Source organism: Gavialis gangeticus, unplaced genomic scaffold (assembly GCF_001723915.1).
Source record: "Gavialis gangeticus isolate Ggan-Ray unplaced genomic scaffold, GavGan_comp1, whole genome shotgun sequence".
NCBI classification, from domain to species: Eukaryota; Metazoa; Chordata; order Crocodylia; family Gavialidae; genus Gavialis; species Gavialis gangeticus.
Genome location: NW_017728995.1, coordinates 31,974,776 through 31,999,542, shown reverse-complemented (window position 1 = coordinate 31,999,542; position 24,767 = coordinate 31,974,776). Strand labels below are relative to the sequence as shown.

The window sequence follows — 24,767 nt, the reverse complement described above, 5'->3', positions numbered from 1 at the left end:
AGCAAGTGGCTGCATTTCCTGAATCAAAAATGAAGGTCTGTTCATTTGCTAATTGGTTCAATCTCTGCAGTGTAGACTAACCTGCAAAGATTGAATCAATTCAGCCTCGAGCTTTTTGACTGTCTGTACTTAGCCTGACTGGCTCTGTGCTGTCCTCTTGGAGCACCTGATGGGGTGAACTCAACTTCACAAAAGTTTGTGCTCAGTATATATCTTATTCAGCCACCTATTACGTGCGTATCTACCCTGTACTTCATAAAAGAGTTAAAAATTTTCCATGGAGGAGGGGGCTTGAATCTAGCCAGGTGTGCCTTGAGTCTAAAAACACTGAGATCCACTGGCCTTGTAGCTAATCTCATTTCCAGTATTCAGCCTTGTAGCTAATCTCATTTCCAGTATTCAACCTTGTTTGCCGTGCCGTTTGTTTGGTAATTGGACCGTGCCCAGCTGAGGCTGTAAAATCTGGCAGGTTGTTTTGCTTCGGTATCACTTTCTGGTTCTCATGTGTTTGGGTCTCTGAGGGCCCTGCCACATGTTCAAAGTAAAGCTGGACAGAAACCACCTATAAAGTTATTATGCATTTTCAAGCACTAACTGGGCATGTCACACAGTAACCAAATTACTGTGCAGTACAGGCACACATCTACACATGCACACCCTTACTGTGCAGTAAATATGGTGATTTACACTGATTTGAGTGTAAATTTGATACCTGCATCATGCAGGTATCAAATTTATGCCTGATTAGTTACTGCTCAGTAACGCACATATAGATGCCTTACTGTACAGTAACAATGTGTGTGTGGGCTGACTTGGGGCTAACTTTAGTCCCAAGTCAGTCCGCAAACAGCATTAATGCACACATGTGGACGCTGGCCTATTTCTGCTTACTGCACAGTAACTTACTGTGCAGTAAATTTAAGCTGGCATTAATGCGCATGTAGACACTCCCAATTTGTAGCTGGTTGGCTCTTTTTATAGCTGGATGGAGATTTTCACGGCGTGATCATTACGTTGCGCATGCAGCCAGACTTAATTTATTGCACAATTAAGCGGTTAACTGTGTGATAACTACTTTGCACGTGTGGCCGGTCTCACTTTGCACTGCATGTCTTGCACAATTAACCAGTAAATTGCATGAGGTTTGTAACGCGTTGCAGGGGTCCGACACTGCAGGGAACATAACGCCAAAAACAAACTCCCAAAGTTCCTCAATGAAATGGGAAAAATAAAAAAAAGCAAGCAAAGAGAAATCCTTTTATTTAACCAAGTCTGATTTCTGGTCTTGACTCTGCTGGTTGGAGCTCCCTTGATATCGTATTGCAGAAATCTCAGAACTGAAAGTCCCCCGGTTCTGAATCCACTCCTGGCACAAAGAGCAGAGACTCAGCAGGTGCCCGCACTATGGCAGGAGGCAGCGAGGGAACATTTCAGGGGCAAACTGGTCTGCTATCAACTGGCTGTGACCTTCACAGTCTCTCCTCCACAGGAGAACCAAAGCAGCTCACTTCTTCCTCTATGGGCACATCTACACACGTTCATTAATACACCTTAGATACTGGGTGCTTTGTGTACTACTTCCTTATTAAAGGACTAACTAAATGCGTGGTGCCTGAAGTTACCGAATGGTTTTTTTCATGATGCTTACTGTGCATTAGCCTAATAACACTGTGCAGTAGGCTATTAGCTCGGTTTTTGCCATGATATGCTACTGTGCAGTGTAATTAGGCTAATGCGCAGTAAGCGTCTCGTGTAGATGCGCCTTATAGGTTCCATGTAAGTGATGTCCCTACACCCTTCGCCTAAGGGTTGCACTGCTCTCTGCTGCACAGCTTGCTTTTGCCTGAAGAAAGTAAGATAAAAACAAGGGAGGAAGAGAAGAAATTCCTGCTGCGCAGGCCTCCTATGTGCCCAGGGACCGTCCTGCTACTCAGTCATGTGCAACCACAGCCTGAGAGGTCCAGAAATACCACCCCCACCCAGTGCATACAAATACACACACACCAATTTCCACCTGGGGGTGCGAACATACAGCAAGTGAAGCCCATCCCCAACATTGCATCCCAAAGTTGGAGGAATGGATCGCTCTATATAGCAGTGCGGGTGAGACAACCCAATGCCCGCAGCTCCAGGCGAAGATGCAGATGTCTACAAGCGGCGGTGATGGTACAACCGCCCATAAAGCCACGGTGACACCAGGAAAGAAGGTGCAAAGCCTTCAGCTCCAGAGCGTGGCTGCCTAGGGGAGCAGCTTGAGGGACCACTTCTTTTTATCTTGCTGGGATCCTATGACCCCAGCTGACTTCCTACCCTTGGGGCAGGGGGCTGGACTCGATGATCTTCCAAGGTCCCTTCCAGCCCTAATGTCTATGAAATCTATGAAGTCTATGAACCCTGAAGAGCAGCCATCACCCTCTATTTCTCAGCAGGTGAGCAGGCATTGATGGCAACTTCTCCAGATGTTCATGTCCTGATCACCGGATCTCCCTCCACTAAAATACCAGGGGGAGGTTTAAGGCAAGAAAATGAAAATAACCCTCTGGAAACTATTTTTCCTCCTGCTGAGAGACACAGAGTCTGTCCTAAGTGGTTCCTAAGCACCAATAATTACGACAACCCGTTGGAACAATTCAAGTAGCCACATGATGGATGGGGCTTGTCTCTGTGCCCAAGTCGCAGCTCCAGGATCATGCTGGGCAATGGGGCATGCTACCAGTTGCAGAGCTGCCAGCTTGGGAAGCCTTCAAAGCTAGTTTGATCATTATCCCTCAGAGGCAGCTTCTTAAGTGTCCACTTCCAGGCTGGGGCCTCAGCTGCATTCACTTATGCAAGCGAGTGGACGGGTTCCCTCCAGCACCCAAATTACTAGGCAAAGGGCTGTGGCTTGCATTAGACTAGCGCTTCATGGTGGTCCCTCCTAAACTTAAAAGCGATTGAAGGAGTGGTGGTTTTGGAAAGGGTAGACTCTACCTTGCCACGATGCAGGAGGCTGGCCCAAATGACCTCACCGGGAAAGCTCTTCCAAACCACATGAAGTGACTCGTCCGTGGTTCTGGTGGCCTGAGCCCTTAATTCGGTGCGATGGAGGAATGCTTTGCCCCATGCGAGCTGACTCAGCTGCTTTGCAGCCATTCCTCCGCAGTCCTTCAGTCCTCTTGCTGTGGTTGACGTTAAAGGCTTCTCTCTATGGTTTCAACAGATCGAGGCTGAAGACCAAGTCCTGGCAACTTTCTGTGGCCGGGAGACGACCGACACGGAGCAAGCCCCTGGGCAGCAAGCCATCCTGTCCCCTGGCTCCTACATGGGGCTCACGTTCAGATCCGACTTCTCCAACGAGGAACGCTTCACGGGCTTCGAGGCCCATTACACAGCGGTGGGTAAGTACCGTGTAGCAGCAAACGTGCAGACCTCGCAGCCCAAGCTGGGCCGTGACCTCTCAGCCCTCCAGAGCACAGGGGAGACCAAAGGAAAAGACTCTAAAAAAAGCAGGCTTCTTTTCCCTGAGCTAAAAGAGGAGCTGTCTCAGAGGTAAGCAGTACAGGGTCTACAGCAGACTGGTTGCCCAGGCCAGTTGCATTTCTAGAGGTCAGTGATGCAAATACTCAATACAGCAATCATCACTGGAGACACTGAGCATGACCAGAGGCAGGGTATGCTGGAGAACTGCAAATGCAGGCTTGTTACCTGGGGCCATTTTCAGAGCAGCGGGATGCTTCGTTCCCAGTGCTGCAGGGTTTGGGCGTATAGCAGCAGGCTCTCATTTCTGCTCCCCTTTCCAGTGTCCTGCAGAGAGCTGGCAGGTCACGCGTGGCACGTCCCCACCCCCGTTGCATGGCAGACAATTGCAAACACGCTCACGTGCTTTCCTAACCGTTGACTTTCCCTAGTAGGGTTTGCCCAAGGGACTGTGAGTGGAAGGGGCCTGCTGCTACAGCACATGCACAACGTCTGCGGGATGGCAGGGAATGCAAGGGTCTCCGGTCCTGCAACCTGCCTCCCCTCGGTAGAGCGCTGATTCCCCTAGCAGGCCGGCCTCCCCATGCCCCTCACAAACCAGACGGCATTGCCAGGTGGCCAGGCGCAGCATTTCGGCTTTGGCGTTTGATGGCCTAGGCATGAGATCAGGATGCAAATGCTCTGACCCCGGTTCCTCCTCGCAGATGTGGACGAGTGCCTGGAGAAGAGCGATGAGGAGCTGGCCTGTGACCACTACTGCCACAATTACATCGGGGGGTACTACTGCTCCTGCCGCTTCGGCTACATCCTGCACTCTGACAACCGCACCTGCAAAGGTACAGGCTGTAGGGCAATGTGGGCCTGCTTCCTCTCCGAGCCCGCCTGCCTGGGACCTGAGAGCCCAGGGACCATTCATTGCACTGTAAATGATGGAGGTGGGAAGAAGGCTGTACTGGTTGCAGTGGTTTCAGGTGGCTCCCAGGGGTATGACATCAGCATGATGTCATCAGCGCCACTTCTGATGCATGCTACCATGGGGGGGTGGGGGGCATCAGAACTGCCTGGACATGGTGGCAGATTGAGTCTAGGATGCTCTGGGGTGAGATAGCAAAGGGCTGGGAACAGGAGGCTCCTTCTCAGGGCAAGTGCCAGCCGAGGAGGGCTTTAAACCATGTGCGAGGTCCGGCTGGACCCTGACCGCGCCGGCCGTGTTGCAGTGGAGTGCAGCGACAACCTCTTCACCCAGAGGAGCGGGGTGATCACCAGCGCCGACTTTCCCAACCCGTACCCCAAGAGCTCCGACTGCCTGTACCGTGTCGAGCTGGAGGATGGCTTCTTCATCACCCTGCAGTTCGAGGACAGCATCGACATCGAGGACCATCCCGAGGTCTCCTGCCCTTACGACTACATCAAGGTGAGCCAGCTGGGTTGGCGGAGGCAGGGGATGGACCCCCGCTCTGGGTGCTCTCACTCTGTCTCGTTGGACCAGCCATAGTCCCATGAGCCATGGGCTGTTGTCCTCCAAGGATACAACAAAGCCAGCATGAGAGGAGCCTGCATCCCTTCTGATTTCCATGCTAGGACCATGTGCTTCATGAAATCTCTATTTCTCCAAACTTTCCAGGGCCTCACATGCAAGCAGTGCTTTCCTGCTGTGTTGCTCGCTGGGCTGCATCTTGGCCACAGAGACCTGGAAGGGGCTCCCAAGGCCATCGAGTCCTGTCCTCCGCCTTTGCAGGCAGTCTTTTAGCCAGAGGCCTAAAAAATTGCTCACTTCAATCCCTTACCCATCACAGCCACATGCATCTTACAAACCCAAACCACCGTGCAGAGCGCCGCAGCTCGAAAGCAGGGGGAAAGTGCCCTGCCACCAGGAAAGCAGATGCCCAGAAGATCCTCGGAAGAGGAACATGGTCCTCATTACAGAGGGAGGCAGAGCCAGTCTGGCTGTGGGGTGCATGCCTTCCCAACCCCAAATCTGGTGTCCGCATCTCCTATGCCCGGGTCCTCCAAGCAGGAGATGCCCTTCAGTGCCCTCTTTGCAAACATAAAAGCCAAGTTTTGTAAAGTTTGGAGGTGGATAAAGAGCCAGTAGGAGACAAGGGAGAGAAAGACCCCTTTCCCCTTTACAAAGGGCCCAAGACATGTTTTATATCCATGAAGTCTAGGGCCAGACTGTCGACCAGCCGCGGGGTGTGGGGAGCCCTCAATGCTTCCTAAAGCTATCTGCTCTGCTTCCCTGTGGCAGATTAAAGCTGGCCCTCTGGAGTTTGGGCCTTTCTGTGGGGAAAAATCCCCGGGACGTATTGAAACGCAGACCAACAGCGTCCAGATCCTGTTCCACAGCGACAACTCGGGCGAGAACCGAGGGTGGAAGCTGTCGTACACGGCCACCGGTAAATCACCCTGCTCCTTTCCCTCCTCTGCACCCACAGGGGCTTGGCAAACCGGGTAGAGGGGGATTGATGGTCCATCTGGTCCTGAGACTCCAGGCGAAGGAGGGTGTGGGATGCACAGAGTGAATCTAACGGTGCAATTTCATTCTGCGGGGGAGGAAGTTACCTGGATGGACCTGACTGATGGCAGCAGTGCTGAGCCCTGCCTGCCACCGTGCCAGGCTCTGGGCCACTGGGAGCATCAGGCTGTTCATATTAAGTCCCAAGGAGGGAGTCCCGAGTCCTAGCTTTGTCCAAAGTAGGCTGGGAATGAAGCAGTCCCAGCAGGGAGGCAAAGCTCAGGGTGGGAAGGGCACCCCCCGGTTTGAGGTTCGTGACATCCCTGAGGGCCCCTTCAGTAGCACCGATAGCCCTGGCCCCTGTGCCATTTTGCACAGCATCGTAGCTCAGGGAGAAGCAGCAGGTATCATTGCACCAATAAAGAGGATTGGGAACAGGCCTGCCGTGGCTGGGCTTCATCCAGGCCTCCGTCCCGTTAGCTGGCTGCCATTTGAATTTGCATTTTTTTTCTCCCCACTTGCCAAGGGAACCTGTGCCCTCTCGTGCAGCCTCCCATCAATGGGAAGATCGACCCCTTGCAGGCACGGTACACCTTTAAGGACCAGGTGGTCATCAGCTGCAACCCCGGATACAAAGTGCTAAAGGTACAGGGACTGCTCGCCTCCATCTCTGGGGCTGGGGCAGCGTCTCTTCAGTCCGTTGGAGTGGGCTCACATGAAGGCCCCCTGTGCCCGTGCTCTCGTGCCATAGGCACATGCTGAATTAGAGAGGAGTGCGATGTTTTGTAGTGATGGGAAGCCCCCAGTGGTACCCTGTGAAGCTGGCCAGGCACCCAGGGACATAAACGCATAGACAATGAGGGTTGGGAGGGACATCTGCTCCAAGCAGGACCAGCCCCAACCACATCGTCCCACTCCTTGCCATCGGGCGCTACCCTCATGCTTTGTCAGGCTCCAGCACCACACAAAGGCGCTTCCCAGTCGGTCATTGCTGGGACCACTCCGCTGAAGCAGAGACCGCAGCCCTGCATCACCCCCTTCATTCAGACCTAAGGAGACCCTTCCCTCCTCCCACCTCCTTCCCTAGGACAGCGGCTACCTCTGTGCTCAAGAGGGGCAAAGTAACCCAAAGGAGAGCCCTGCCTGCCCTGCTAGAGACCACACATGGGAGCAGCCTATGCTTGACGCCATAGACCTTCCCTTGCAAAGACAGTGGAGGTGGAGCGGACCAACTTTTCCCCAAACCACCTGCCTAGTGTCTCACACCAGCCAGCGAGCAAGCAGAGGCAAGGCTTGGCTTTGCACAAGACAAAGAGGAGCAGAGGGGCCTTCTGTAGAGCCTCTGCTCAGCTCCTCTGTGGTCTTGAACCCCAGGGAAATCTCCCTAGCCAGCTGTATGCCACCTGTCCAACTCGGTGACCATGGCTCTGGCTTCCAACTTGAGAGCCTGTAAAGGAAACTATTAACTTTGCAAGTGGAGCAAGGCTGGTATTTTGAGTGATGACCTCCAGCAGGTAGGGATCATCCACAAAGTGGTCCTAGACCCAGCACTCAACCGCCCCTTGGGCCTATCTACTGCCATCCCAGACAGGCTGTCTCTCTGCTGTAAGGGGTGGGGTGGTCCCGAGGCTGGGGTGACCATGTCTTTCCCTCTTGCCTTCTGCGCAGGGCGATGTGGAGAGCGACACCTTCCAAATCGAGTGCCTGAAGGATGGGACGTGGAGCAACAAGGTCCCCATCTGCAAAAGTAAGAAGCCCCTCTCTCCCTTCCCAGTACCCTTTATCTGGGGGTAACAGCCCCAGTGCCAAGCTCCAGGCAGGGGTGTACGGATGTCCCTGCAAAACCATGTTGGCCATTTCTCCTAGAGCACAACAGAGTTTGTGCCAAAGATGACAGGTCGGGTATTTGTTCTCCCTAATGCAACTGAATAAGCGCAACCTGCTTTCCCTGTTTCCCTCTCCAAACAAGCACTGCCCTGGCTCTGGGACTGTCTCCAAGCAGACGGATAAATGGCATCGTCCTCTGCATTAGCTTTCACCCCGTCATGAAGGGCCTGGTCCATAGTGCAAGAGCGCACCTAACGGAAGTATCCCGAGAGAACAAAACTTGCTAGAACAATTGGCCACGGTAAAACTAAAGCGTGGCGGAGGTGGTCTAGTTTGCCACAATTGTTTGAAACCTACCACGATAAAAAAGTCAACAAGCATTCGCTCACACAACTAAAATAGCAAAACGGTGATTTTTCAGGCCATTTTGTAATGTGTATGTAACCAGTACACAGCATGTACAAGTGCCCATACCTCCTTGAAGGCACCGGGAAGGCTCCAGTAGGAATTGGCTCAAGCCCTGATGCTACCAGACAGAGGTGGGCAAATCCAGGAAGGCTCAGAAGCTCTCTCCCAGTTGGACCAACACCCACAAGCTCCAGGGTCATTTAGGATCTTATCAGAGCCCCCTTCCCACACGCGGCCTGGGACGGCCTTCCTTGTGATAAGTCAGCTTGTCGGCTTCTTCTTGGGGCTGGTGGGGCCCAGCTACCAAATCCTGATATGGATTTGAACCCACCTATGCCAGCGGTATGTTTGCAGCTGATGGGTGGGAGAAGGGGCTTCAAACTATTATAGTAACAAGGCCCACGTGGGATATCTGGACCTGGAACTGAACTGCTTTTTGGTTTTAGAGTTGCTCAGACCCAGAGGTCTGGGTTGGTCACAAGTGCAGCCAAAACCAAGGCATACGGACAGCAGCAAAAGGAGTGAGAAAAGTTGGCCTGATATTTCAAAAAACACATTGATTCGTTGCTGCTGAAGGTTGATGCTGGGATGTTGCACAGCTCCAGTGGCCCCAGGCTTTAGGCAGACCTACTTCTAATACAGGAATGACATGTCTCGAGTGCGGGCACCCCTTGCATGTCCCTGGGGCACCCAGCCTGTGTGCTCCAGTGTTTCCCCTGGGCAGAAGGGGTGGAGAAGCAGAGACAGGCATGGATGGCCAAGAAAGCTGGGTCAGAATTGAATGCAGGCCAACAGAGAAAATGAACAACCCAAGCGAAGGTGGTTCGCCTGGGGATTGCAGAACAGGATGGGATGCCGGCTTGCATAGAGAGCTAGGGGCATCCCTTCACCTCCCCTCTGCCTCCTGTTTGGGAGAGGGACCCTAAAGCACATGAGCAGGGACAGGGTTGAGACAGTCATCAGACCTCAACCCCCTGAATGTGGGCAGAGTTCAGACCCAGGTCCTGATGCCAACTTCCCAGCTGGGATCTATCCCCTGAACCGATCCTACCTGGGACAATGGATCCAACCCCCGTGTCCTGGACGCTGCTCCCTCTGCTCATGCACGCACGCAAAAGCAGGTACCTCTAGGCAAAAGTGCCCTGAGTCTGCTTTCCTGCCAGCTTTAGCTGCTTAAGGCCAGAAATGTGCACGCTGTTGCCTCTCTTACACCTAGGGATGGAGAACGGCTGGGAGGAATTGGAGCTTTTCTGGCTGGAGAGCCCCTGCTCTGCAACCGCCTCCATTGCCGGTGGATCCTTGTTTTATAACAATAATACTGCTCTGCTGAACCCGCCGTAGGCAGGTGGTAGCAAGGAGTAACTTGTACTTGCAAAGCTCCCTGGACGTGGCAATTGCAGTGATGTCAGAACTGCCACGTACTCCCCATCCGCTAGTTGTGCCTTTGAAGGGGACATGCCTTGCTACAAAACCCCCTCAGATATTGAGTTTCTAACTCATCTATTACTAAAGAAATCTCTTCCTCCAGAGCTTGAACAAAGACCAAATGAGAATGGATGCCGGTCGGACATTTTTCTTAGTAAACGTTTTGCACCAAAAAATGGGGGTTTGGACCAAAAAACCCCCAAACAAACCACTTTGGGGCAGTGGTATCCAAGAGCTCAGACAAGATGATCGTGTAGGTCCCCTAAGACGTTATCGTCTATTCACTGAAAGTTTCAGGGTTTGTCAAAAAAACAGAACCCCTCCAAATGACAAATCAAAAACCGTCTCTTAAGGGGGAAAAAGCTGCAAAAAAAAAAAGTACAAAAATGAAACATTTTTGGTTTTTCCAATTTTTTGTGCAGACAAAACCATTTTCACCCCTGCTGTAATAAGACAAAAACAGGCTGATATTGGGCCAAAGCAAAGAGTTTCTTTGTAGTAGAAGGTGTGGACAGCTATGTGCCACTGCAGGATGGGTGTTGGCCCAGTGGAGCCAGGACCGGGATAAGGGGGCATGGTGTTGGCGCCACTGTAAGGTGTCATCCTGTTATTACGGTGTTTAACACGATCAGACCCCTCTGCACTGCCTCCGAGGCCCAGCCTGCTCTCCGCATATAACCCTTGGACGCTTGCTGAATTGATCCCCCTTCGTGGTGTTATGGGGGCATGTTTCCTGCATGGATTCTCTCTGCTCAGCTGTTAATCCTGCTCTCTCTTTCTCTCTCTCTGCTTTCCTCCCTTCCCTTTCCCCTTCTGCCTTCGGCGCAGCTGCAGAGACAGCCGACAACAAGACAGAGAGAAGAGCTGAGTCGGACCAAGTGACGGCATGACCACCTCTTAGAAGGGGCAGACTGTCTCTTAGACATATCAGGGACTCTCTAGGCTGCAAGGCATACTCCCTGTGCTCTCCCCCCAGCCCTTTCCAACTTTGCAGCAGGGGGGATCTCCTTTGGGGAGAGACGTCACTGCTGTAGATTCAATGCTGGACCCCTGTTCACCCCAGCCTACCTGGCACACTCCGACTGAAAGGATCGAACTCCTTTCCCACCCCCATACCCCAGGAAAAGCACAACCCACCCGCACCCCAGGCTGCTGCCCTGGGGACAGGGCACTCTGGCAGGTGTCTGCACTGCGCCTCGGAGACACAGCAATGAAAACCGTGATGCAAGGAGCAGCTGCTTTGTCTGTGCTTTGTTGTTTGAAAATAACCGTTCGTGGCCTTGCTTTCCCCCTCCTACCCTGGGCCAGGCTGGTCGGTCTAAGAATGAGAGCTGTTCTTTGCTCCCTTTCAGTCTCTCAGAGCAAAAAAGCCAGCCTCGTTCCCTGCATCCTGCTGCATGTGAACCCCCCACCCCGGCTCTTTGGGACTGACAAGTGCTTGCAAGACAGACCCGCAAGGGAATCTGTCCATCTGGGCTCGCCCCTTCAGCATGCCTTCCCAGCTCTGCTGCTGCCTCTGCCAAGCTGCTGCCTTCGTCCAGAGCTGCTGTTCATGAGCCTTTCCTGTGTAGCACACTGTCCTTTTAGCCTGAAGAGTAAGTCACAGAAAACAGCTAGAGAGGAGGAGCCACCACCTTTAACATCAATGGCTTGTCAGGGATTTGAGCAGGGTGGAGGAGGATTGCACTTAGGCACCGATTGCCAAGGGCGCTTGTACACATGACGAAAGTTTCCCTGTATGTGACTTAATGGCATCAAGCATTACACATACCTGAGTTTTCAGAGTAGGGGATTAAATGAGTTTGCATTATTGCAAACTAAATGATATCCCAATGTGGTTTAGCTTGCAACGCTGCAATTGGGAACATTGCAGCCATTAGTCAGCTCACCTCCCTCCCTGCCCCACCACCCGGCCACAGGACAGGCAGGCAGACTCTGCAGGGGGAAAGGATTGGGCCCCTCAGGGCTTCAGCCTTCAACAGGGGCCTGGACAATCACATGTGTACAGTGACAGGGTAGGCTGCAATTTAAAACTCACTGTTTCAAGTTGGGGGGCATAGACCACAACCTGAAGGACTAAAGCTCCGTCACGTGTACAAGCACCATTAGATGCCTAATAGGTAGAATAGGATGTGGCTCCTTGTAGCATTGTTTTCCAGGGCCAGAGATTAGTCTCCGAGCATAAAAATGGAAAGAGCAAGGCTGATAGCATGCTACCGGGGACTTGGCTGGAGGAACAAATGATGGAGCAAGCTAGGGAAGGGGTGGAGGGTCACAGAAGGGAAGGCATGGAGGGAAGAAGGCTAGAAGGAAGTGATGAAGCAGTGCAGTGGGGAGAGAGGGGATGAAGAGAGGATCTTGGAGAAGAGAGCCAGGCCACTGGGGAAGCACACACACATACGCATACACGTACAGTGAACCAAAGGCCGGTGATGTTATTGGAAAGCTCTCTCTTGACTTCAACTGGCTTTGGATAGGCCCCATGGAGAAGGGAGCTAAGGGGAAAGGGTTGCCAAGCTTTGGCCAGTGATGGCCTGAGACAGATCTTTAAGAGTTAGCGTTGACAGCCAGGGCGGTGAGGATGGATGTCTGAGGAGAGTGTGCGGGTCCACAGCAGCTTTGCAGCACAAGACAGGAGCTTATAGCCCAGAGAAAAAGATGCCTGGGGAGAAAAGGCCTGAGGAACAGAGCAGTTGGCAGCAGAAGGAAGAGCAAGGAGGTCACGTCTGCGCCTGAAAGCAAGGGAGCCCTAAGAGCAAGCGCCAAAATGGAGCTGGGACCAGAAATAGGGAAGAGTCAGGGGCGGGGAGATGGGCCTGATGGTGGAGGGGGGTCAGAACAAGGAGCCCAGACTGAGGCAGCCCATCCAAAATATAACACACCTTCAAGCCTGCAGGTACGGGGACTTGGCCAGAGAGAACAGCATGGCCTGGCAAGAAAGCCTGGATCCCCAGAAAGAGCGGCCGAGAGATGGGACCTGGTGAACCCAGTGCTTCCCCACTGGGAAGTGACAGAGGGGTGGGAGGCTGGGGGGCAGGGGCAGAAGAAGGGGCCTGACAAGAGACCCCCACCCCCAGAGGTCCCTTATAGTGCAGCCCATCCAGATTGGGAAAGAGCTAAGAACGGGGTCCATTCAGCACTGGGGAGGCCTCCCCGGGAGTACCGTGTCCAGCTTTGGGCATCACAGATCCAGAAAGATGTGGACACACAGGTGAGAGTGCCACGGAGAGCGCCCAGGAGGGTCAGCGGTCTGGGAAACACAACATAGAAGCAAAGCCTGGAAGAATGGGGAGTTTTTAATCTGGAAAAAAAAGAAAACCAGGGTGGGATTTAATGACAGCCTTCAGCTACTTGAAGGGCGCTGACCAAGAGGATGCGATGAATTCTTCTCGATTTCTTTATCCCCTACAGTAGCCAGGAGCTTACACGGCAATGGGGGAAATGTGGTCTGGGTGTTAGAAAGAACTTGCTCTTCGTGGGGGTGCTCAAGCAGGCGGCCTAGCCAGGCTGTGCAATCGCCATCCTTGGAAGTGTATATAGCAGCTGGGGTGGACACTGGGCTGGGTTTAGATGGCCATGATCCTGCCTTGAGCAGAGGGTGGGGCGAGATGACCCTGTGAGGGTCCTGCCAGCCTGCCTTTCCTACGAGCCCCCCAAAGAGCACATCTAGTGGCGGCGTGAGACCCACTTTGGCATTGAACTGCTGAGAAAGTGGTGGGGCCTGGGGGAAAGGCCTGAGCAAGTCTCTGTCTGCCTTAGTAGCTGCCCCAGCAGGAGCTGCTCCACAACACCCTGGAGATCCAGTGCAACGCCATCTCATCATAACAGGATGCTCTTTTAAGTGAGCTTAGCCTAAAATCCCCATTTTTAAGGTGCATTAAGGGTATGAGTCTACATATGCATGCCCTTAGTGTGCCTTAACAATGGTGGTTTGTTATGTGAGCCTAAATTTGATACATGCCTAAAGCAGGTATCCAATTTCGGCGGAAATAACTGTCGCATTAGCACACGTGTAGACACGCTAATGCGCATTAACATGTGCGTCAATGGATACACAGCATGTTAATGCGATTAGCATGTCTGCACGTGCACTAAGGCGACTTAGCTATTCGCCTTAATGCGCATTAGCGTGTCTATTTGTAGATGCGCACCTAAATCACCTTAGCATGCCTTAAGCAAAGGCTCGTGAAGTTTAGGTGCGCATAAATACACGTGCAGACACACCTACAGATATGCACTAATTAGCTCAAATAGCAGCAACGCATCCACTTGGCTGGTTGCAATCTATACAGGGCTAACAAAGCGCTGAGAGAAACAGGCAGCCACACCACGCCTGCCCTGCAAGGCGAGGTACAATGCGAGTGATGCCCCTACCTCAGCTCCCAAATTCCCTGCTTCAAGAGACGTTTTAAATTCCCGCGAGCTGGCCGATCTGCCAGGGTGGGAGAAGGGCTGCGGCTGGGGCTCCAGCACCAGCATTTGAGCTCGCATTGCAACGGGAACACCTTACTGCCTGGCCTGGTGCTTGCACATCCCCAAGAGTCGCCACAGGGTCTTCAGTGAGTGTCTTGGGGCCTACGCCAGCAACGGTGCCAGGGATTAGCATGGGCAGGAGCAGCCTCGGGTGCTTATTCTCAACACCCACTTGCCAGCTGTTTCCTCCATGGCCCCTAATTCACACACTGACTAGTCTAGAGGTTTCTTTCCCAAACAACCGGGCTACCAGGCAGAGAACAACCATCATGGGTCATGCCCTGCTGTTAAATCAGTGTCTACCTCGCCCCAAGGGCTACAGGAATTTCACCTCACTTGCAGGCAATGCAAAATCAGCATAAATTAGTCTGAGGCCCTGAACATGGGGACTCCTGAGACCCAGATCACAACCAAGATCCTTCAACTGTTGTGCTTGGCCCAGGTAGATAAAACCTTGGCTGGGATGATGTAGGTGGGGCTGGTCCTGCTTGGAGCAGAAGGTCGGACTAGATGCAGGTCCCTTCCCACCCCCATTTTCTATGATACTATGACTTGAGAGAGCCTTCTTCTCCGGCTGGCCCGTCTTCCCTGTCTCCCAGATACCAGAGAGGGAAGAGAAGGGAGGATCACAGCCCCGTTGAAAGCAGAAGCAAAACACACCTGGATTTCAACAGAAGGAAAAGCTGCCCAGAGGCTGATCTGGGACCCGAGACAGGCACACACGTACAGCCCCTGCTCACACGCACACCCTCCCCTCCTGCCAGCCCAGCTCCAAGTTAGCTTGGCTTGAAGTTGCAGCAAAGCAGGTTGAGGTCAGATCTCAGGAAACATTTCTTCACTGTCAGAGCAGGGAGGCTGTGGAGGAGATGCCCAGGGAAGGGGTGGACTCTCCAACACTGGAGGGGTTCAAGGACAGCCGTGGGTGGGGGATGATCTAGGCCTAGCAATGCCTGCTGTGGGCATTTCCCAGGCTGCTGGGCTTTGCTAGTTGCTCCCTCTCTGCTACATGTGTTGTGTGGGGGGGCTAAGCATTCATCACCAGCATTGGGTGCTGGCTGCACCCCAGGCTGGGGGTGGTGACTGGGCTGTGCCAATGCTCCTGCTGGGACTTCCTGGCTAGAGGGTCTTGCCCCTCCACTCAGGGTCAGACTGATGCCACATTTGGGGTCAGGAAGGAAATTTACCCCCTGGTCAGACTAGCACAGACTGTGTGGATTTTGCCTTCCTCTGTATCCAGAGCGTGGCCTGGATCCATCCTCGGAGGTGTTCAAGACCCAGGTAGACCAAGCCTTGACTGGGATGATGGAGTTGGGGCTGGTCCTGCTTGGAGCAGGGGTTGGACTAGATGTACCAACCCTCGTTGTCTGTGACTCTGTGATACTATCTCTTGAGTGTATATTAACAACCTTTTATAGCAGCAGGACGCTGGCTGCCGTGGTCCCCTGCTTTCCAGGTGGCAGGTTCAGGTGTGAGGTCTGTGCTATATCAGGGCTGGTGGGAGTTTTGCTAAGAGTTCAGCTAATTCACAGAAGTTGAGGGCTGGAAGGGACCTCATGAGATCATCGGGTCCAGCCCCGTGATGGATTTGTACCAGGCTGGTTTGCAGAGGGCTGATCTTGCCTCAGGCGGGGGATGGACTAGATGGGACCTCTGGAGCATCTGTCCCACCCCACTTCCTTTATAAAGTCATAAAGCGGAGGATAATGTCATGTAGCTGTGGTGCTGGGTCACCGTGCCAAGAAGGGATGCGAGCACAGGTGACCCCACTCTCCTTTCTCCCTAGTGGCCGACTGCCGAGCCCCGGCGGAGCTGGAGCACGGGTTCATCACGTTCACCTCGAGGAGCAACCTCACCACCTACCGCTCCGCGATCCGGTACTCCTGCCAGCGCCCCTACTACCACATGGCCCCCAACGTCACCGGTGAGGGCACTGTGCGAGGGGGGGTGGAGGGATTGTGTCCATGCAAGCACGGGGTTGCAATGGTCCGTGTGCAACATGCTTACATGTGCCGGCATCCTGGCCACATCGCGTGGCTGCCCCGGGAGGAAGGAGCTAGCTGGAAACAGAGGTTTCATCTGGGGTGTCTGTGCTGCTAAAGGCAAAGCCGGCTGCCGGCGGTCTCTGCAAAGACGACCGTGTTACCCCGCAGGGCTACGTCTCGGCAGAGAAGATGCTGCCATCTCAGTGCTCTTTGGCCCTCAGGGAGCAGCTGTTAGGGAGCAGCGCTAGCCATGTCTAGCTACTAAACCCTGCCCGCACACAGCGCAGTCCTGTCCTCACGGGAAAGTGCCACAGCCTGAAGACAACAGGCCTCACTGATAGCAGCACCCAGGCCACATAATCCTTATTACTGCTTGTCTGTGTGCAAAGTTTCCCCCGTTGAGCCCACTGCAAAACCCTCCTGTGGGCGATTGGGAATGGAGAATGCCTGGTCCGTGCTTCGCTTGCAGCGGTGAGGCTGTAGCGCTTGGCTTCCCAGGTCTCCCTGGCACCAGCTGGGCTGAATTAGGTCTGCGCCTTTAACCTGGCTTGGAGCAGTCTCTCCAGAGCCAGCTTCGTGCCATACAGCCCCCACGTGCTGCCTCTTCGACCCAGCTGGTGCCTCCATCCCTTGACCCTCTGCAGACTGGTACATCAGGGTGTGTGATCTGCTCATATCCCCGCTCCCAGCACACAGCCCCTGCTGTGCCCTGAGCAGCCCAGTGGCCCGTGGAAATGAGCACAAGCCACGTCTCCGAAGGCAGGACCACTCCTTTGCACTTGCCTCCATCCTTACGGTGTGATGACCTTGGAAGATGCTTCCTGCTGGGGCTCATCCATGCCCCCTGCCTTCAGGAAGAGCCGCAGGTGCCCGCTAGAGTCTGGGACCCCATATCACAGATATCAAGCGGTGCCAGCTGCGAGACCTGCTAGTGGAGGCAAGGCAACCTTTCCAGGCAGCCCTTCTGCCCTCGGACAACACTCTGGTTCTGCCTTTGCAGACAGCTATGCCAGCTACTCCGGTGTGACCCGGGGCCCTAGAATTTATCATGACACGTGATAGACCTGTGTTTAGGAAAGGCACAGTGCAGGTCCTCCAGCCATGCACGTGCAAACCCCGGTGCATCCAGGCCATGGGGCTAACATCTCACTCTCTTCCAGGCATGTACACCTGTGATGAGAACGGGGTCTGGAGGAGTGAGGAGCTGGGGACCAAGCTGCCGTCCTGCCAACCAGGTACCTGCAGAGCTCAGGGGGGATGTAGGGGCATGGGGCGAGGGTGGGAGGCATTGGCCCAGTTCTGCTGGCTGCGCTTCAGGCCTGGAGCGATGTGGTGCCTCCCCAATAGACGGATGCCCACCTCGAAGGCTACGCTGCAGAGACACAAGCCTCATCCCCAGGGGAAAAGCTACCTCTTTGCCCTGTAGGACCCAGCAGCGAGTGCTGGAGAGATGGGGGGAAGTCACAGAAGTGGGGCCCAGAGTCCTGAATCCCCCAAAGTGCATAGGCATTGAGATCATGGCTGTCAGCTCAGACCTCTTTCTAAGGCACGGGGCCCAAATCCAGCCCCTGGGGTCACTGGATGTGTCAGGAACATTGCACTGGTGGAATTTGGCCCCTACAGCACTATGAATCCACCCCCAAGCCCAACCAAAACCGGGTAGCCGGCAGAGGCAGGTCTTTCGATACAGGCCCAGCCCCACAGTGCTGGAGAAGCCTTTACAGAGCAGGCATCAAGGTGCTTTTCAGACATCCACTCACTTGTATGGGCCTTGCCCCCATTTCACAGCTGGAGACACTGAGGCTGAGAGATTCAGGGGTGGGCCCAAGACCCCAGGAGAAGGCAGTGTCAAAGGAGGGATTGGTGTTAAGGACTCACTTGTTCCTACCCTTGCAAGACCTCAGGGCCAAGCTGCCTGCACCAGGGCGTCGTTGTGCGAGAACCTGGCAAACACCCCTGTCCTGCCCCTCTCCGAGCGGCAGGCCCGTTCTGGCCAAGAGAAAGCCGGTTTGAGTTACAAACCAGCTGAGCCGGCTGCTCCTGCTTTACACACATGCATGTGCACCCTGTGGTGTGTGCAGCTTTTCTGTCGCCAACAAAAACACCTCTCAGCAAATGGCAAGAGGCGTACCCCGTTCTCATCCGGTGCCAGTGCTGGGGAAAGCGGTCCGGCCCTTTGGAAAGAAGCCAGACTAGAAAGAGAAAGTTCCCTGCAGACTCCCATACAACGGGAGCCTGGGGGCATTTCCCAAATGCAGGTTTCAGCCAGATGCCACTGAATTCCCAAGCCCCAACCGTGCCATAGCCCATCTGCCAGAGGCAATCCTGCTCCACTGGGGTGGAGGTGCGGCAGGAGGAAGGGTTGCATGGAGGGAGGCTTGTCCTCCATCACCCACTGCTGGGCCTCCTCTATGCTCAGACAAGACGGCCGGGTACCTGGGGCCTGCATCTGGCAGAAATTAATAGTTATGAACCCTTGCTTGGCTCCCCGTTGCACCAGAGCAGAGTCACCCCCATGCAGGATTCCTCCTGCTGGCATGGGAAGGGTGAGGGCAAAAGCACCGTCCATCTAAAATACATAGCCCACCTCTGCCAGGCTTTGGCACAGCCTGACAGCTGCATGGGGCAGAGATGCAGGAATTTTTGAGCTAAGCATCTTTGTGTCCCTTACAATACTAAATGCATGCCTGAATGCCCACCTTCACACACCCCCCAGCCCCATCCAAGAGGTGTCACCTTTGCGTAGGCAAATGTTCCCTCCCGGGGCCGGGTCTCAGACGTGGCGATGCGGTGCAAAAGTAACTCGGCCGCCAGCTTGCAGCCGTGCAGCTGGTGTCTATGTCTGTTGCCCCCGTGCATTCGTCTGCCAGACCCGTCCCTGGCTTGCTCGGCGGCTACAAGCAAGTCATCGTCACCCCTCTGTGCCTCAGTTTCCCTGCCTGGAAGCTGGCCTTGCTGCTTCTCCCTGTGCCTGGGGTAATGTGAGGCTGTGTCCATCAATGCTTGTGAAAGGGGCAGCATATCAAGCGCTGTGCTAGTGGTCACCCCCTGCCTCGCTGCCCACATCCCCAAGTGGCCCTCTTTGGCTGCAGCTGCCAGGGGGAGAGAATCACTCCCAGCTCAGTCTCCCAGGGACCAGGCAGGACCAGGCATGTTGTGGGCCCTCAGAGACTGTTTATCCCATTGCTTTCTTCCACACCCCTGCAGCCTCTCTCCATGCGCCCCTTCTTTCATGGGCACCTTTCCTTCTCCAGCTGGGTTAAAGGAGCTGGATGGACAGCCTGGGGGATACATTAATGGGACAGGGGAGGCAAATTAGGGCTCCTGAGAGAGCAATTTTGGATCTACTAACTAGGGCAGGTCAAGGACTAATCTAGATTGCAGCAGTGGGTGGCCAAAGGGGCTTGCTTGTATGAGTCTGGCGAGCTGGGAGGTTGTTTCCTAGCCGCCATCTGGGTCTTTCACTGGCCGCCTCTGAGCATCGTGGCAGCATTGCCATTTGGCTTGCAACCCCCATGGCTACTGCAGCGCCCGGGTCAGCTCCGCAGAGGAGGGGTGACACGGGCCAGGCTTTCGGTGAGGGGGTCAACTGAGCCTGACCCCGTTCTTAGTAAGCAACAGGGGGAAATGGGGGCAGGCCTGAGTCTGAGCAGGGCATAAAGCAACCCGCACGAGACATAAGCCAGGTCAAAGTCCAAGGTGTGAGTTGGCTCTGCGCCGAGGTGTTGCTGGCGAGCTTGGAATCGAGCCCTATGTTTCTGGGATGCTCCAGACACCTTCCTGGGGACGGACCCAACAGGCAATTGAATGCATTTCCTTCGGGACCTAGAGGGACGCTGGGCAGCTGTGGTGGGGGTGGAGGAGACAAGGGGATGCTGGCAGAAAGACCCGGCCTAGAGGTGAGCAGAGCGTCTCTATCTGAGCACCGAATCCCAGCTGGACTCGAACCCGTCGCTGGAAAGCCCTGAAGATGCCTCCCTCCCAGCTCCTGACTTGCTGGTGTCCTGTGCGGTCGGGCCCAGCCTCGAAGACCTTCCAGCATAGGTCGCTGGCGGTGCAATCCTCGCGGCCTCGTTTGAGCGCTCGTGTGCCGGAGAGGCATGGCGGGAGCCCCAATGCTTCCTCCCCGCCTGCCCCCACGAAGGTACTTGGGGCGTCCTTTGGTGCAATGATGGATGGCGCTGAGCTGCGGGCATGCATCATTGCAGGTGCATTATGCCGCCAGGCTGCCCCTTCTCCGGGGGGCTCCATCTGGTGCGAGCAGGGGCACTGGGGTGCAAAGGCAGTCCGTGTCATGGAGCAAAGTACAACAATAACAGCGAAGGAAGGATGTCCCAAAGGACAAGGAGGAGGATCTAGAGGCAAGCGGCACAGTGGCTGGAAGGGGAGGGGATAGAGGCGGGCCCCCACTGCTGGCTCTGCCACTGATTCACTGTGTAACCTTGGGCAAGTCACTTCCCTTCTCTATGCCTCACTGTCCCCAGCCTTTGAGACATAGTACTGGCCTCCCTAAAGGGCTGAGGAGAAGGATGCATAAGGATGAGGATCCCAAGCTGGCATCAGGGCCAGTTCGACCCAGCTGCAAACAGATGGTGCAAGTGACTCTCTAGGGCACGTGATGAATGTAGGATGAGAGCAGACTCTCTAAGACAAAGGTACAACTGGCAACCTCCCTCCCAGACGTGTCTGCAAGGGCCCAAGAGATTAAGGACGAAGGAACGGACTTGTGGGGGGGTCAAAATCAGCCCGAGACAAGCAGCGGAGAAGAGAGAGCGAGGGGGGGTTGTGCACAGAGGCCAGTAACAAAGAGCATTTGGGACTGGAGGGGTTGCTTGACGCTGGCATAATCTACCAGGGAGCCCTTTGCCCCGCTCTTCGCTGCTGCGGCATTGGAGTAACGGCCCTGTCTCTTCTCTCCCCAGTGTGCGGCCGGCCCGCTCGCCCCTTGCCCGGCATCATCAAGCGCATCATCGGCGGGCGCAACGCGGAGCCCGGCTCCTTCCCCTGGCAGGCCCTGATCGTGGTGGAGGACACGTCCCGGGTGCCCAACGACAAGTGGTTCGGCAGCGGGGCCCTGCTCTCCGACTCGTGGGTGCTCACGGCGGCCCACGTCCTCCGCTCCCAGCGCCGGGACAACACGGTCATCCCGGTGTCCAAAGAGCACGTCACCGTCTACCTGGGCCTCCATGACGTGCGGCGCAAGACGGCCGCGGTCAACCGGACGGTGGAGAAGATCGTCCTGCACGCAGGGTTCGACATCCAAAACTACAACCACGACATCGCCCTGGTCAAGCTGAAGGAGAGGGTGGCCATGGGGCCCCACGTCATGCCCGTCTGCCTGCCTCAGTTCGAGCGCGAGCTGGAGGGGCCGCACCCCAACACCTTGGGTCTCGTGGCCGGCTGGGGCATCTCCAACCCCAATATCACCGTGGACGAGATCATCAGCTCGGGCATGCGGACCCTGTCCGACATCCTGCAGTACGTCAAGCTGCCAGTCGTCCCGCACGCCGAGTGCAAGGAGAGCTACGAGTCCCGCTCGGGGAACTACAGCGTGACCGAGAACATGTTCTGCGCCGGCTACTACGAAGGGGGGAAAGACACGTGCCTGGGCGACAGCGGGGGAGCCTTCGTCATCCAGGACCCGGGCACCCAGCGGTGGGTGGCCCAGGGGCTGGTCTCATGGGGCGGGCCGGAAGAGTGCGGGAGCAAGCAAGTGTACGGGGTGTACACCAAAGTGTCGAACTATGTGGACTGGGTGGAGGAGCACGTGGGCGCCTCTGGGAGGTGGACATTGCCGGACCCCCAGCTGGAGAGATGAGCTTGTCCGAGCTCAGCCAGCGGGCAGGACTCTGGCTGGACTCCGTCACACTCCAGGCCTCAACCGGTCCCTCCTTCCCCGTATCCCGTCGTCCCCATGTGTCCATGCTCCCCCAGTTGGAGCCCACTCCAGCCCCAGCCCCGATGGCAGCAGAGAGGCCACGAGCTAGGGGAGCGATGGAGACAGAACGGCCCCTTTCATCTGGACACGTGGAGTCCCTTTGTGCCAGATCCCTCTGCTCGCTCTCCATGCCCGCTTTGGGGGGGAAGCCCACAAGATCCTCATCACGCCACCTTCGCTGGAGCGGAGTCGCAGGAGCTGCCGACAGAGCGTGTTTTCTCTGCAGCATCCAGAGCCATTTTTAGGCCCAGCCCTCCCGTCCTGCCCTGCCGCCCCGCAAGGAGCTCGGGGGGGGGGTGTTTAAAACCATCTGTCCCATCCCTCCTGGCATTTTTGGGCTAGGTTTAGTGGCTGGCGCAGAGCTAGCCGGCCTGATTCTGATCTCCTTTACAGCGGTGTCAACCCAAAGCCACTCCACTTCTCCAGTCACTCCAGGATCTGCCCCGGTGCAGCTACCAAACCACAGGATTGAATGGCAGGTTTGGAAGGACGCTCAGGAGAGCACATCTAGTCCATCCCCCTGCTCAGGGCCTGAGGGGCCAGCTGGCCGCAAACCACGGATGGAGCCACGAACCTGTGCTCACAGAGACCCGACCCCCGGCAGCCCCGAACCCTGTCTCTGGGTGAAACTCCTCTCCGAGTCTGGACGCCCTGGCAGAGAGAACTTCACCCCTGGTGGGACCAGCCCTCGCAACCTCCCTGCCTGAGGCTCAGCTCTGAGATGGAGAAAACCAAGGAGAGACCCAGCTTCTGAGGTCGGAAACAACAAAACCCAAGGGAGAAGGCAGGCCCCAGAGACAGAAAGTGACTTGACCAAGGCCCCATGGTGAATCTGTGGCAGAGATGTTCAGCCCTGTGGTTCTTTTTCTCCCCGCTGTATGATCCTGCCTCTCTGCTTTCCTAGGGGCCCAGGGAGCCCCTGTGTGCCCTGCCTGCTTAGCAAGCAGGCATCCCCTTTCCTCCCTCAGCCCAAGGCGCGGGCTGCAAAGTGATGTGCTGAGATTCACCTTGGTGGATGCACCTGCAATTCAGCGGGCCACGTTGTCTCCACTCCTCCTGTTGTGCCTGGAGGTAGCGCCTGTCACCCTCAGTGCCTTGCAAGGAGGAATCCCCGTATTAGCAAACCACACCAGCGAGATGGAGCGGAGCCAGCCCTGCAAGGAGAGAGGGGGAAGGTGGCACCAGGGGTGCTCATGCGGGCATGCACTGCGATGCCTTCCCTCTCCTGACTCACTGCTCTGGTGCAGGCCTTTTTCATGGGCATTTGCAAGCCTGCCCTGGGCCTCTGGGTTTTACACCCCATGGCATCTGCTTCGAGCCTGGAGCTTTCTCTGGGAAGCTCCCAGCATCCATCCAGCAGCCGGTGGGCCCCGAGTGGGGCTGCTGCCAGCCTGAAGGCCCCTTCTGCCTTCATCATCTCGGACCCTAGGAGCCAGATCTATCCCTGGCTTTCCCCTTTGAAGAGCTCTGCTCCACCAACCCCTACCCCGGGGTGAAGTGAGGCGGCACTTGCCAAGAGCCTGGCCTGCCCAGAGCCCAGTCCCCTGAGTGAGTCCTAACATTTTGGTGGGGGCTTGGAGAGGTCAATTCTTCCCCTTCCTTTCTTCTCATCTCCTCCCCAACACCTTCCCTCCCCTCTCACATCCTCCCCCTCCCTGGCCAGAGAGCAAAGACAAGGGGCCTGCATTTGCCCCATGGGGTTGTAGTCACTTACAGGACCAAATGTGTGCTGGGGGTGCAGAAAAGTCCCCCTCTGAGTCCAGGAGAAGTCTAGGTGCCTCCCCACTACACCATCTGCCTGACACTCCTCCCCGCTGGCGTATCTCACCCTGGGCATCTCTCCAAGCCAGAAGAGATGCCCTTTGGGGCAGGGCCTTGTTGTCTTTGCACGCTTGCCAAGCCCCCGACACACTTCCATATCGAGCGGGCACCTGCTCCGTTGGACGCCTGCAGCTCCCACCGGGCCAAACCTCAGTCTAACTGGGTTTTACTCCCTCCATGGGAGTCTCCCCGGAGTCAGGGGCAAGACCCCCTGCCCCTTGAGGCTGCCAGCACTGAAGCCAGGACCATGCTGCCCAAGCCATACCTTTATGTTACCCACGTGCCGCGAACTGTACTCCGTTTGCCTTCGCGTAGCTAGACGATATGATATTGTTGACATATTTTTGTACGGCCTTCTGTCAAGCGCCTCGTGTTACGTATGTACGGTCTGTATTATCCTTCCTGAGAACCAAATAAAGACGCTTGTGTGGACAAAGCCAGTGCACTGAGGATGCCATGGCGGGGAGCGCTTCGAATGGGCAAACTGCAGCACAGTGGACCACGGGGTGGACGCTTGTTGGTGGTAGATCCCCACCCCAACACCCCGTCCCGTCCTACAACCACGTTATCCTTCCTTCTGCACAGCCCACCCCCCCGAGGCATAGCTCTGCCATGATAGGAACTCAACTCAGAGCACCACAGCCACCCTCCTTCTACATCACATCCGTCTCCCCCAAACCCCGAAGTAGAAATTATCCCTAAAAGCACAAAGGATGATAAGAAGAGGGGATCCACCAATGTCCAGCCCTTGCAAGCGCAGGGAATTGGTCGTATCCTAAGTCTGCCTAAGTAGGGACCAAAACAGCCACCTCCCTGCTGGGCCCCCCTCGGGCCCCAGGGGGGGCACACCTGGGCCAAGGGTTAGTGAGGAACTAGTTAGGGAACTTCTGGAGGGGCTGGACGTTTTCAAGTCAGCCGGTCCGGACGATCTCCACCCTAGAGTCCTAAAGGAACTGGCTGAGGTCATTGCAAGTCCCCTGGC

At 55.5% G+C, this 24,767-nt stretch overlaps 1 protein-coding gene across 3 annotated transcripts in view; it reads left to right on the top strand.

Annotated features, from left to right (window-relative positions):
- MASP1 (mannan binding lectin serine peptidase 1) overlaps positions 1-24,767 on the top strand; it is a 59,052-nt gene that overhangs the window by 20,598 nt on the left and 13,687 nt on the right. Inside the window, exons 3-11 of one of the 3 annotated variants that reach the window (XM_019503466.1) lie at positions 3,200-3,377; positions 4,161-4,292; positions 4,674-4,870; positions 5,705-5,852; positions 6,438-6,556; positions 7,580-7,658; positions 15,828-15,965; positions 17,187-17,261; positions 20,949-24,217. In XM_019503466.1, coding sequence (XP_019359011.1) covers positions 3,200-3,377; positions 4,161-4,292; positions 4,674-4,870; positions 5,705-5,852; positions 6,438-6,556; positions 7,580-7,658; positions 15,828-15,965; positions 17,187-17,261; positions 20,949-21,844 — 1,962 coding nt within the window. In that variant the 3' untranslated portion in view covers positions 21,845-24,217. Of the gene's footprint in view, positions 1-3,199; positions 3,378-4,160; positions 4,293-4,673; positions 4,871-5,704; positions 5,853-6,437; positions 6,557-7,579; positions 7,659-10,399; positions 10,804-15,827; positions 15,966-17,186; positions 17,262-20,948; positions 24,218-24,767 lie in introns of those variants that run through there. The other 2 variants (XM_019503467.1, XM_019503468.1) reach the window with 2 other exon arrangements.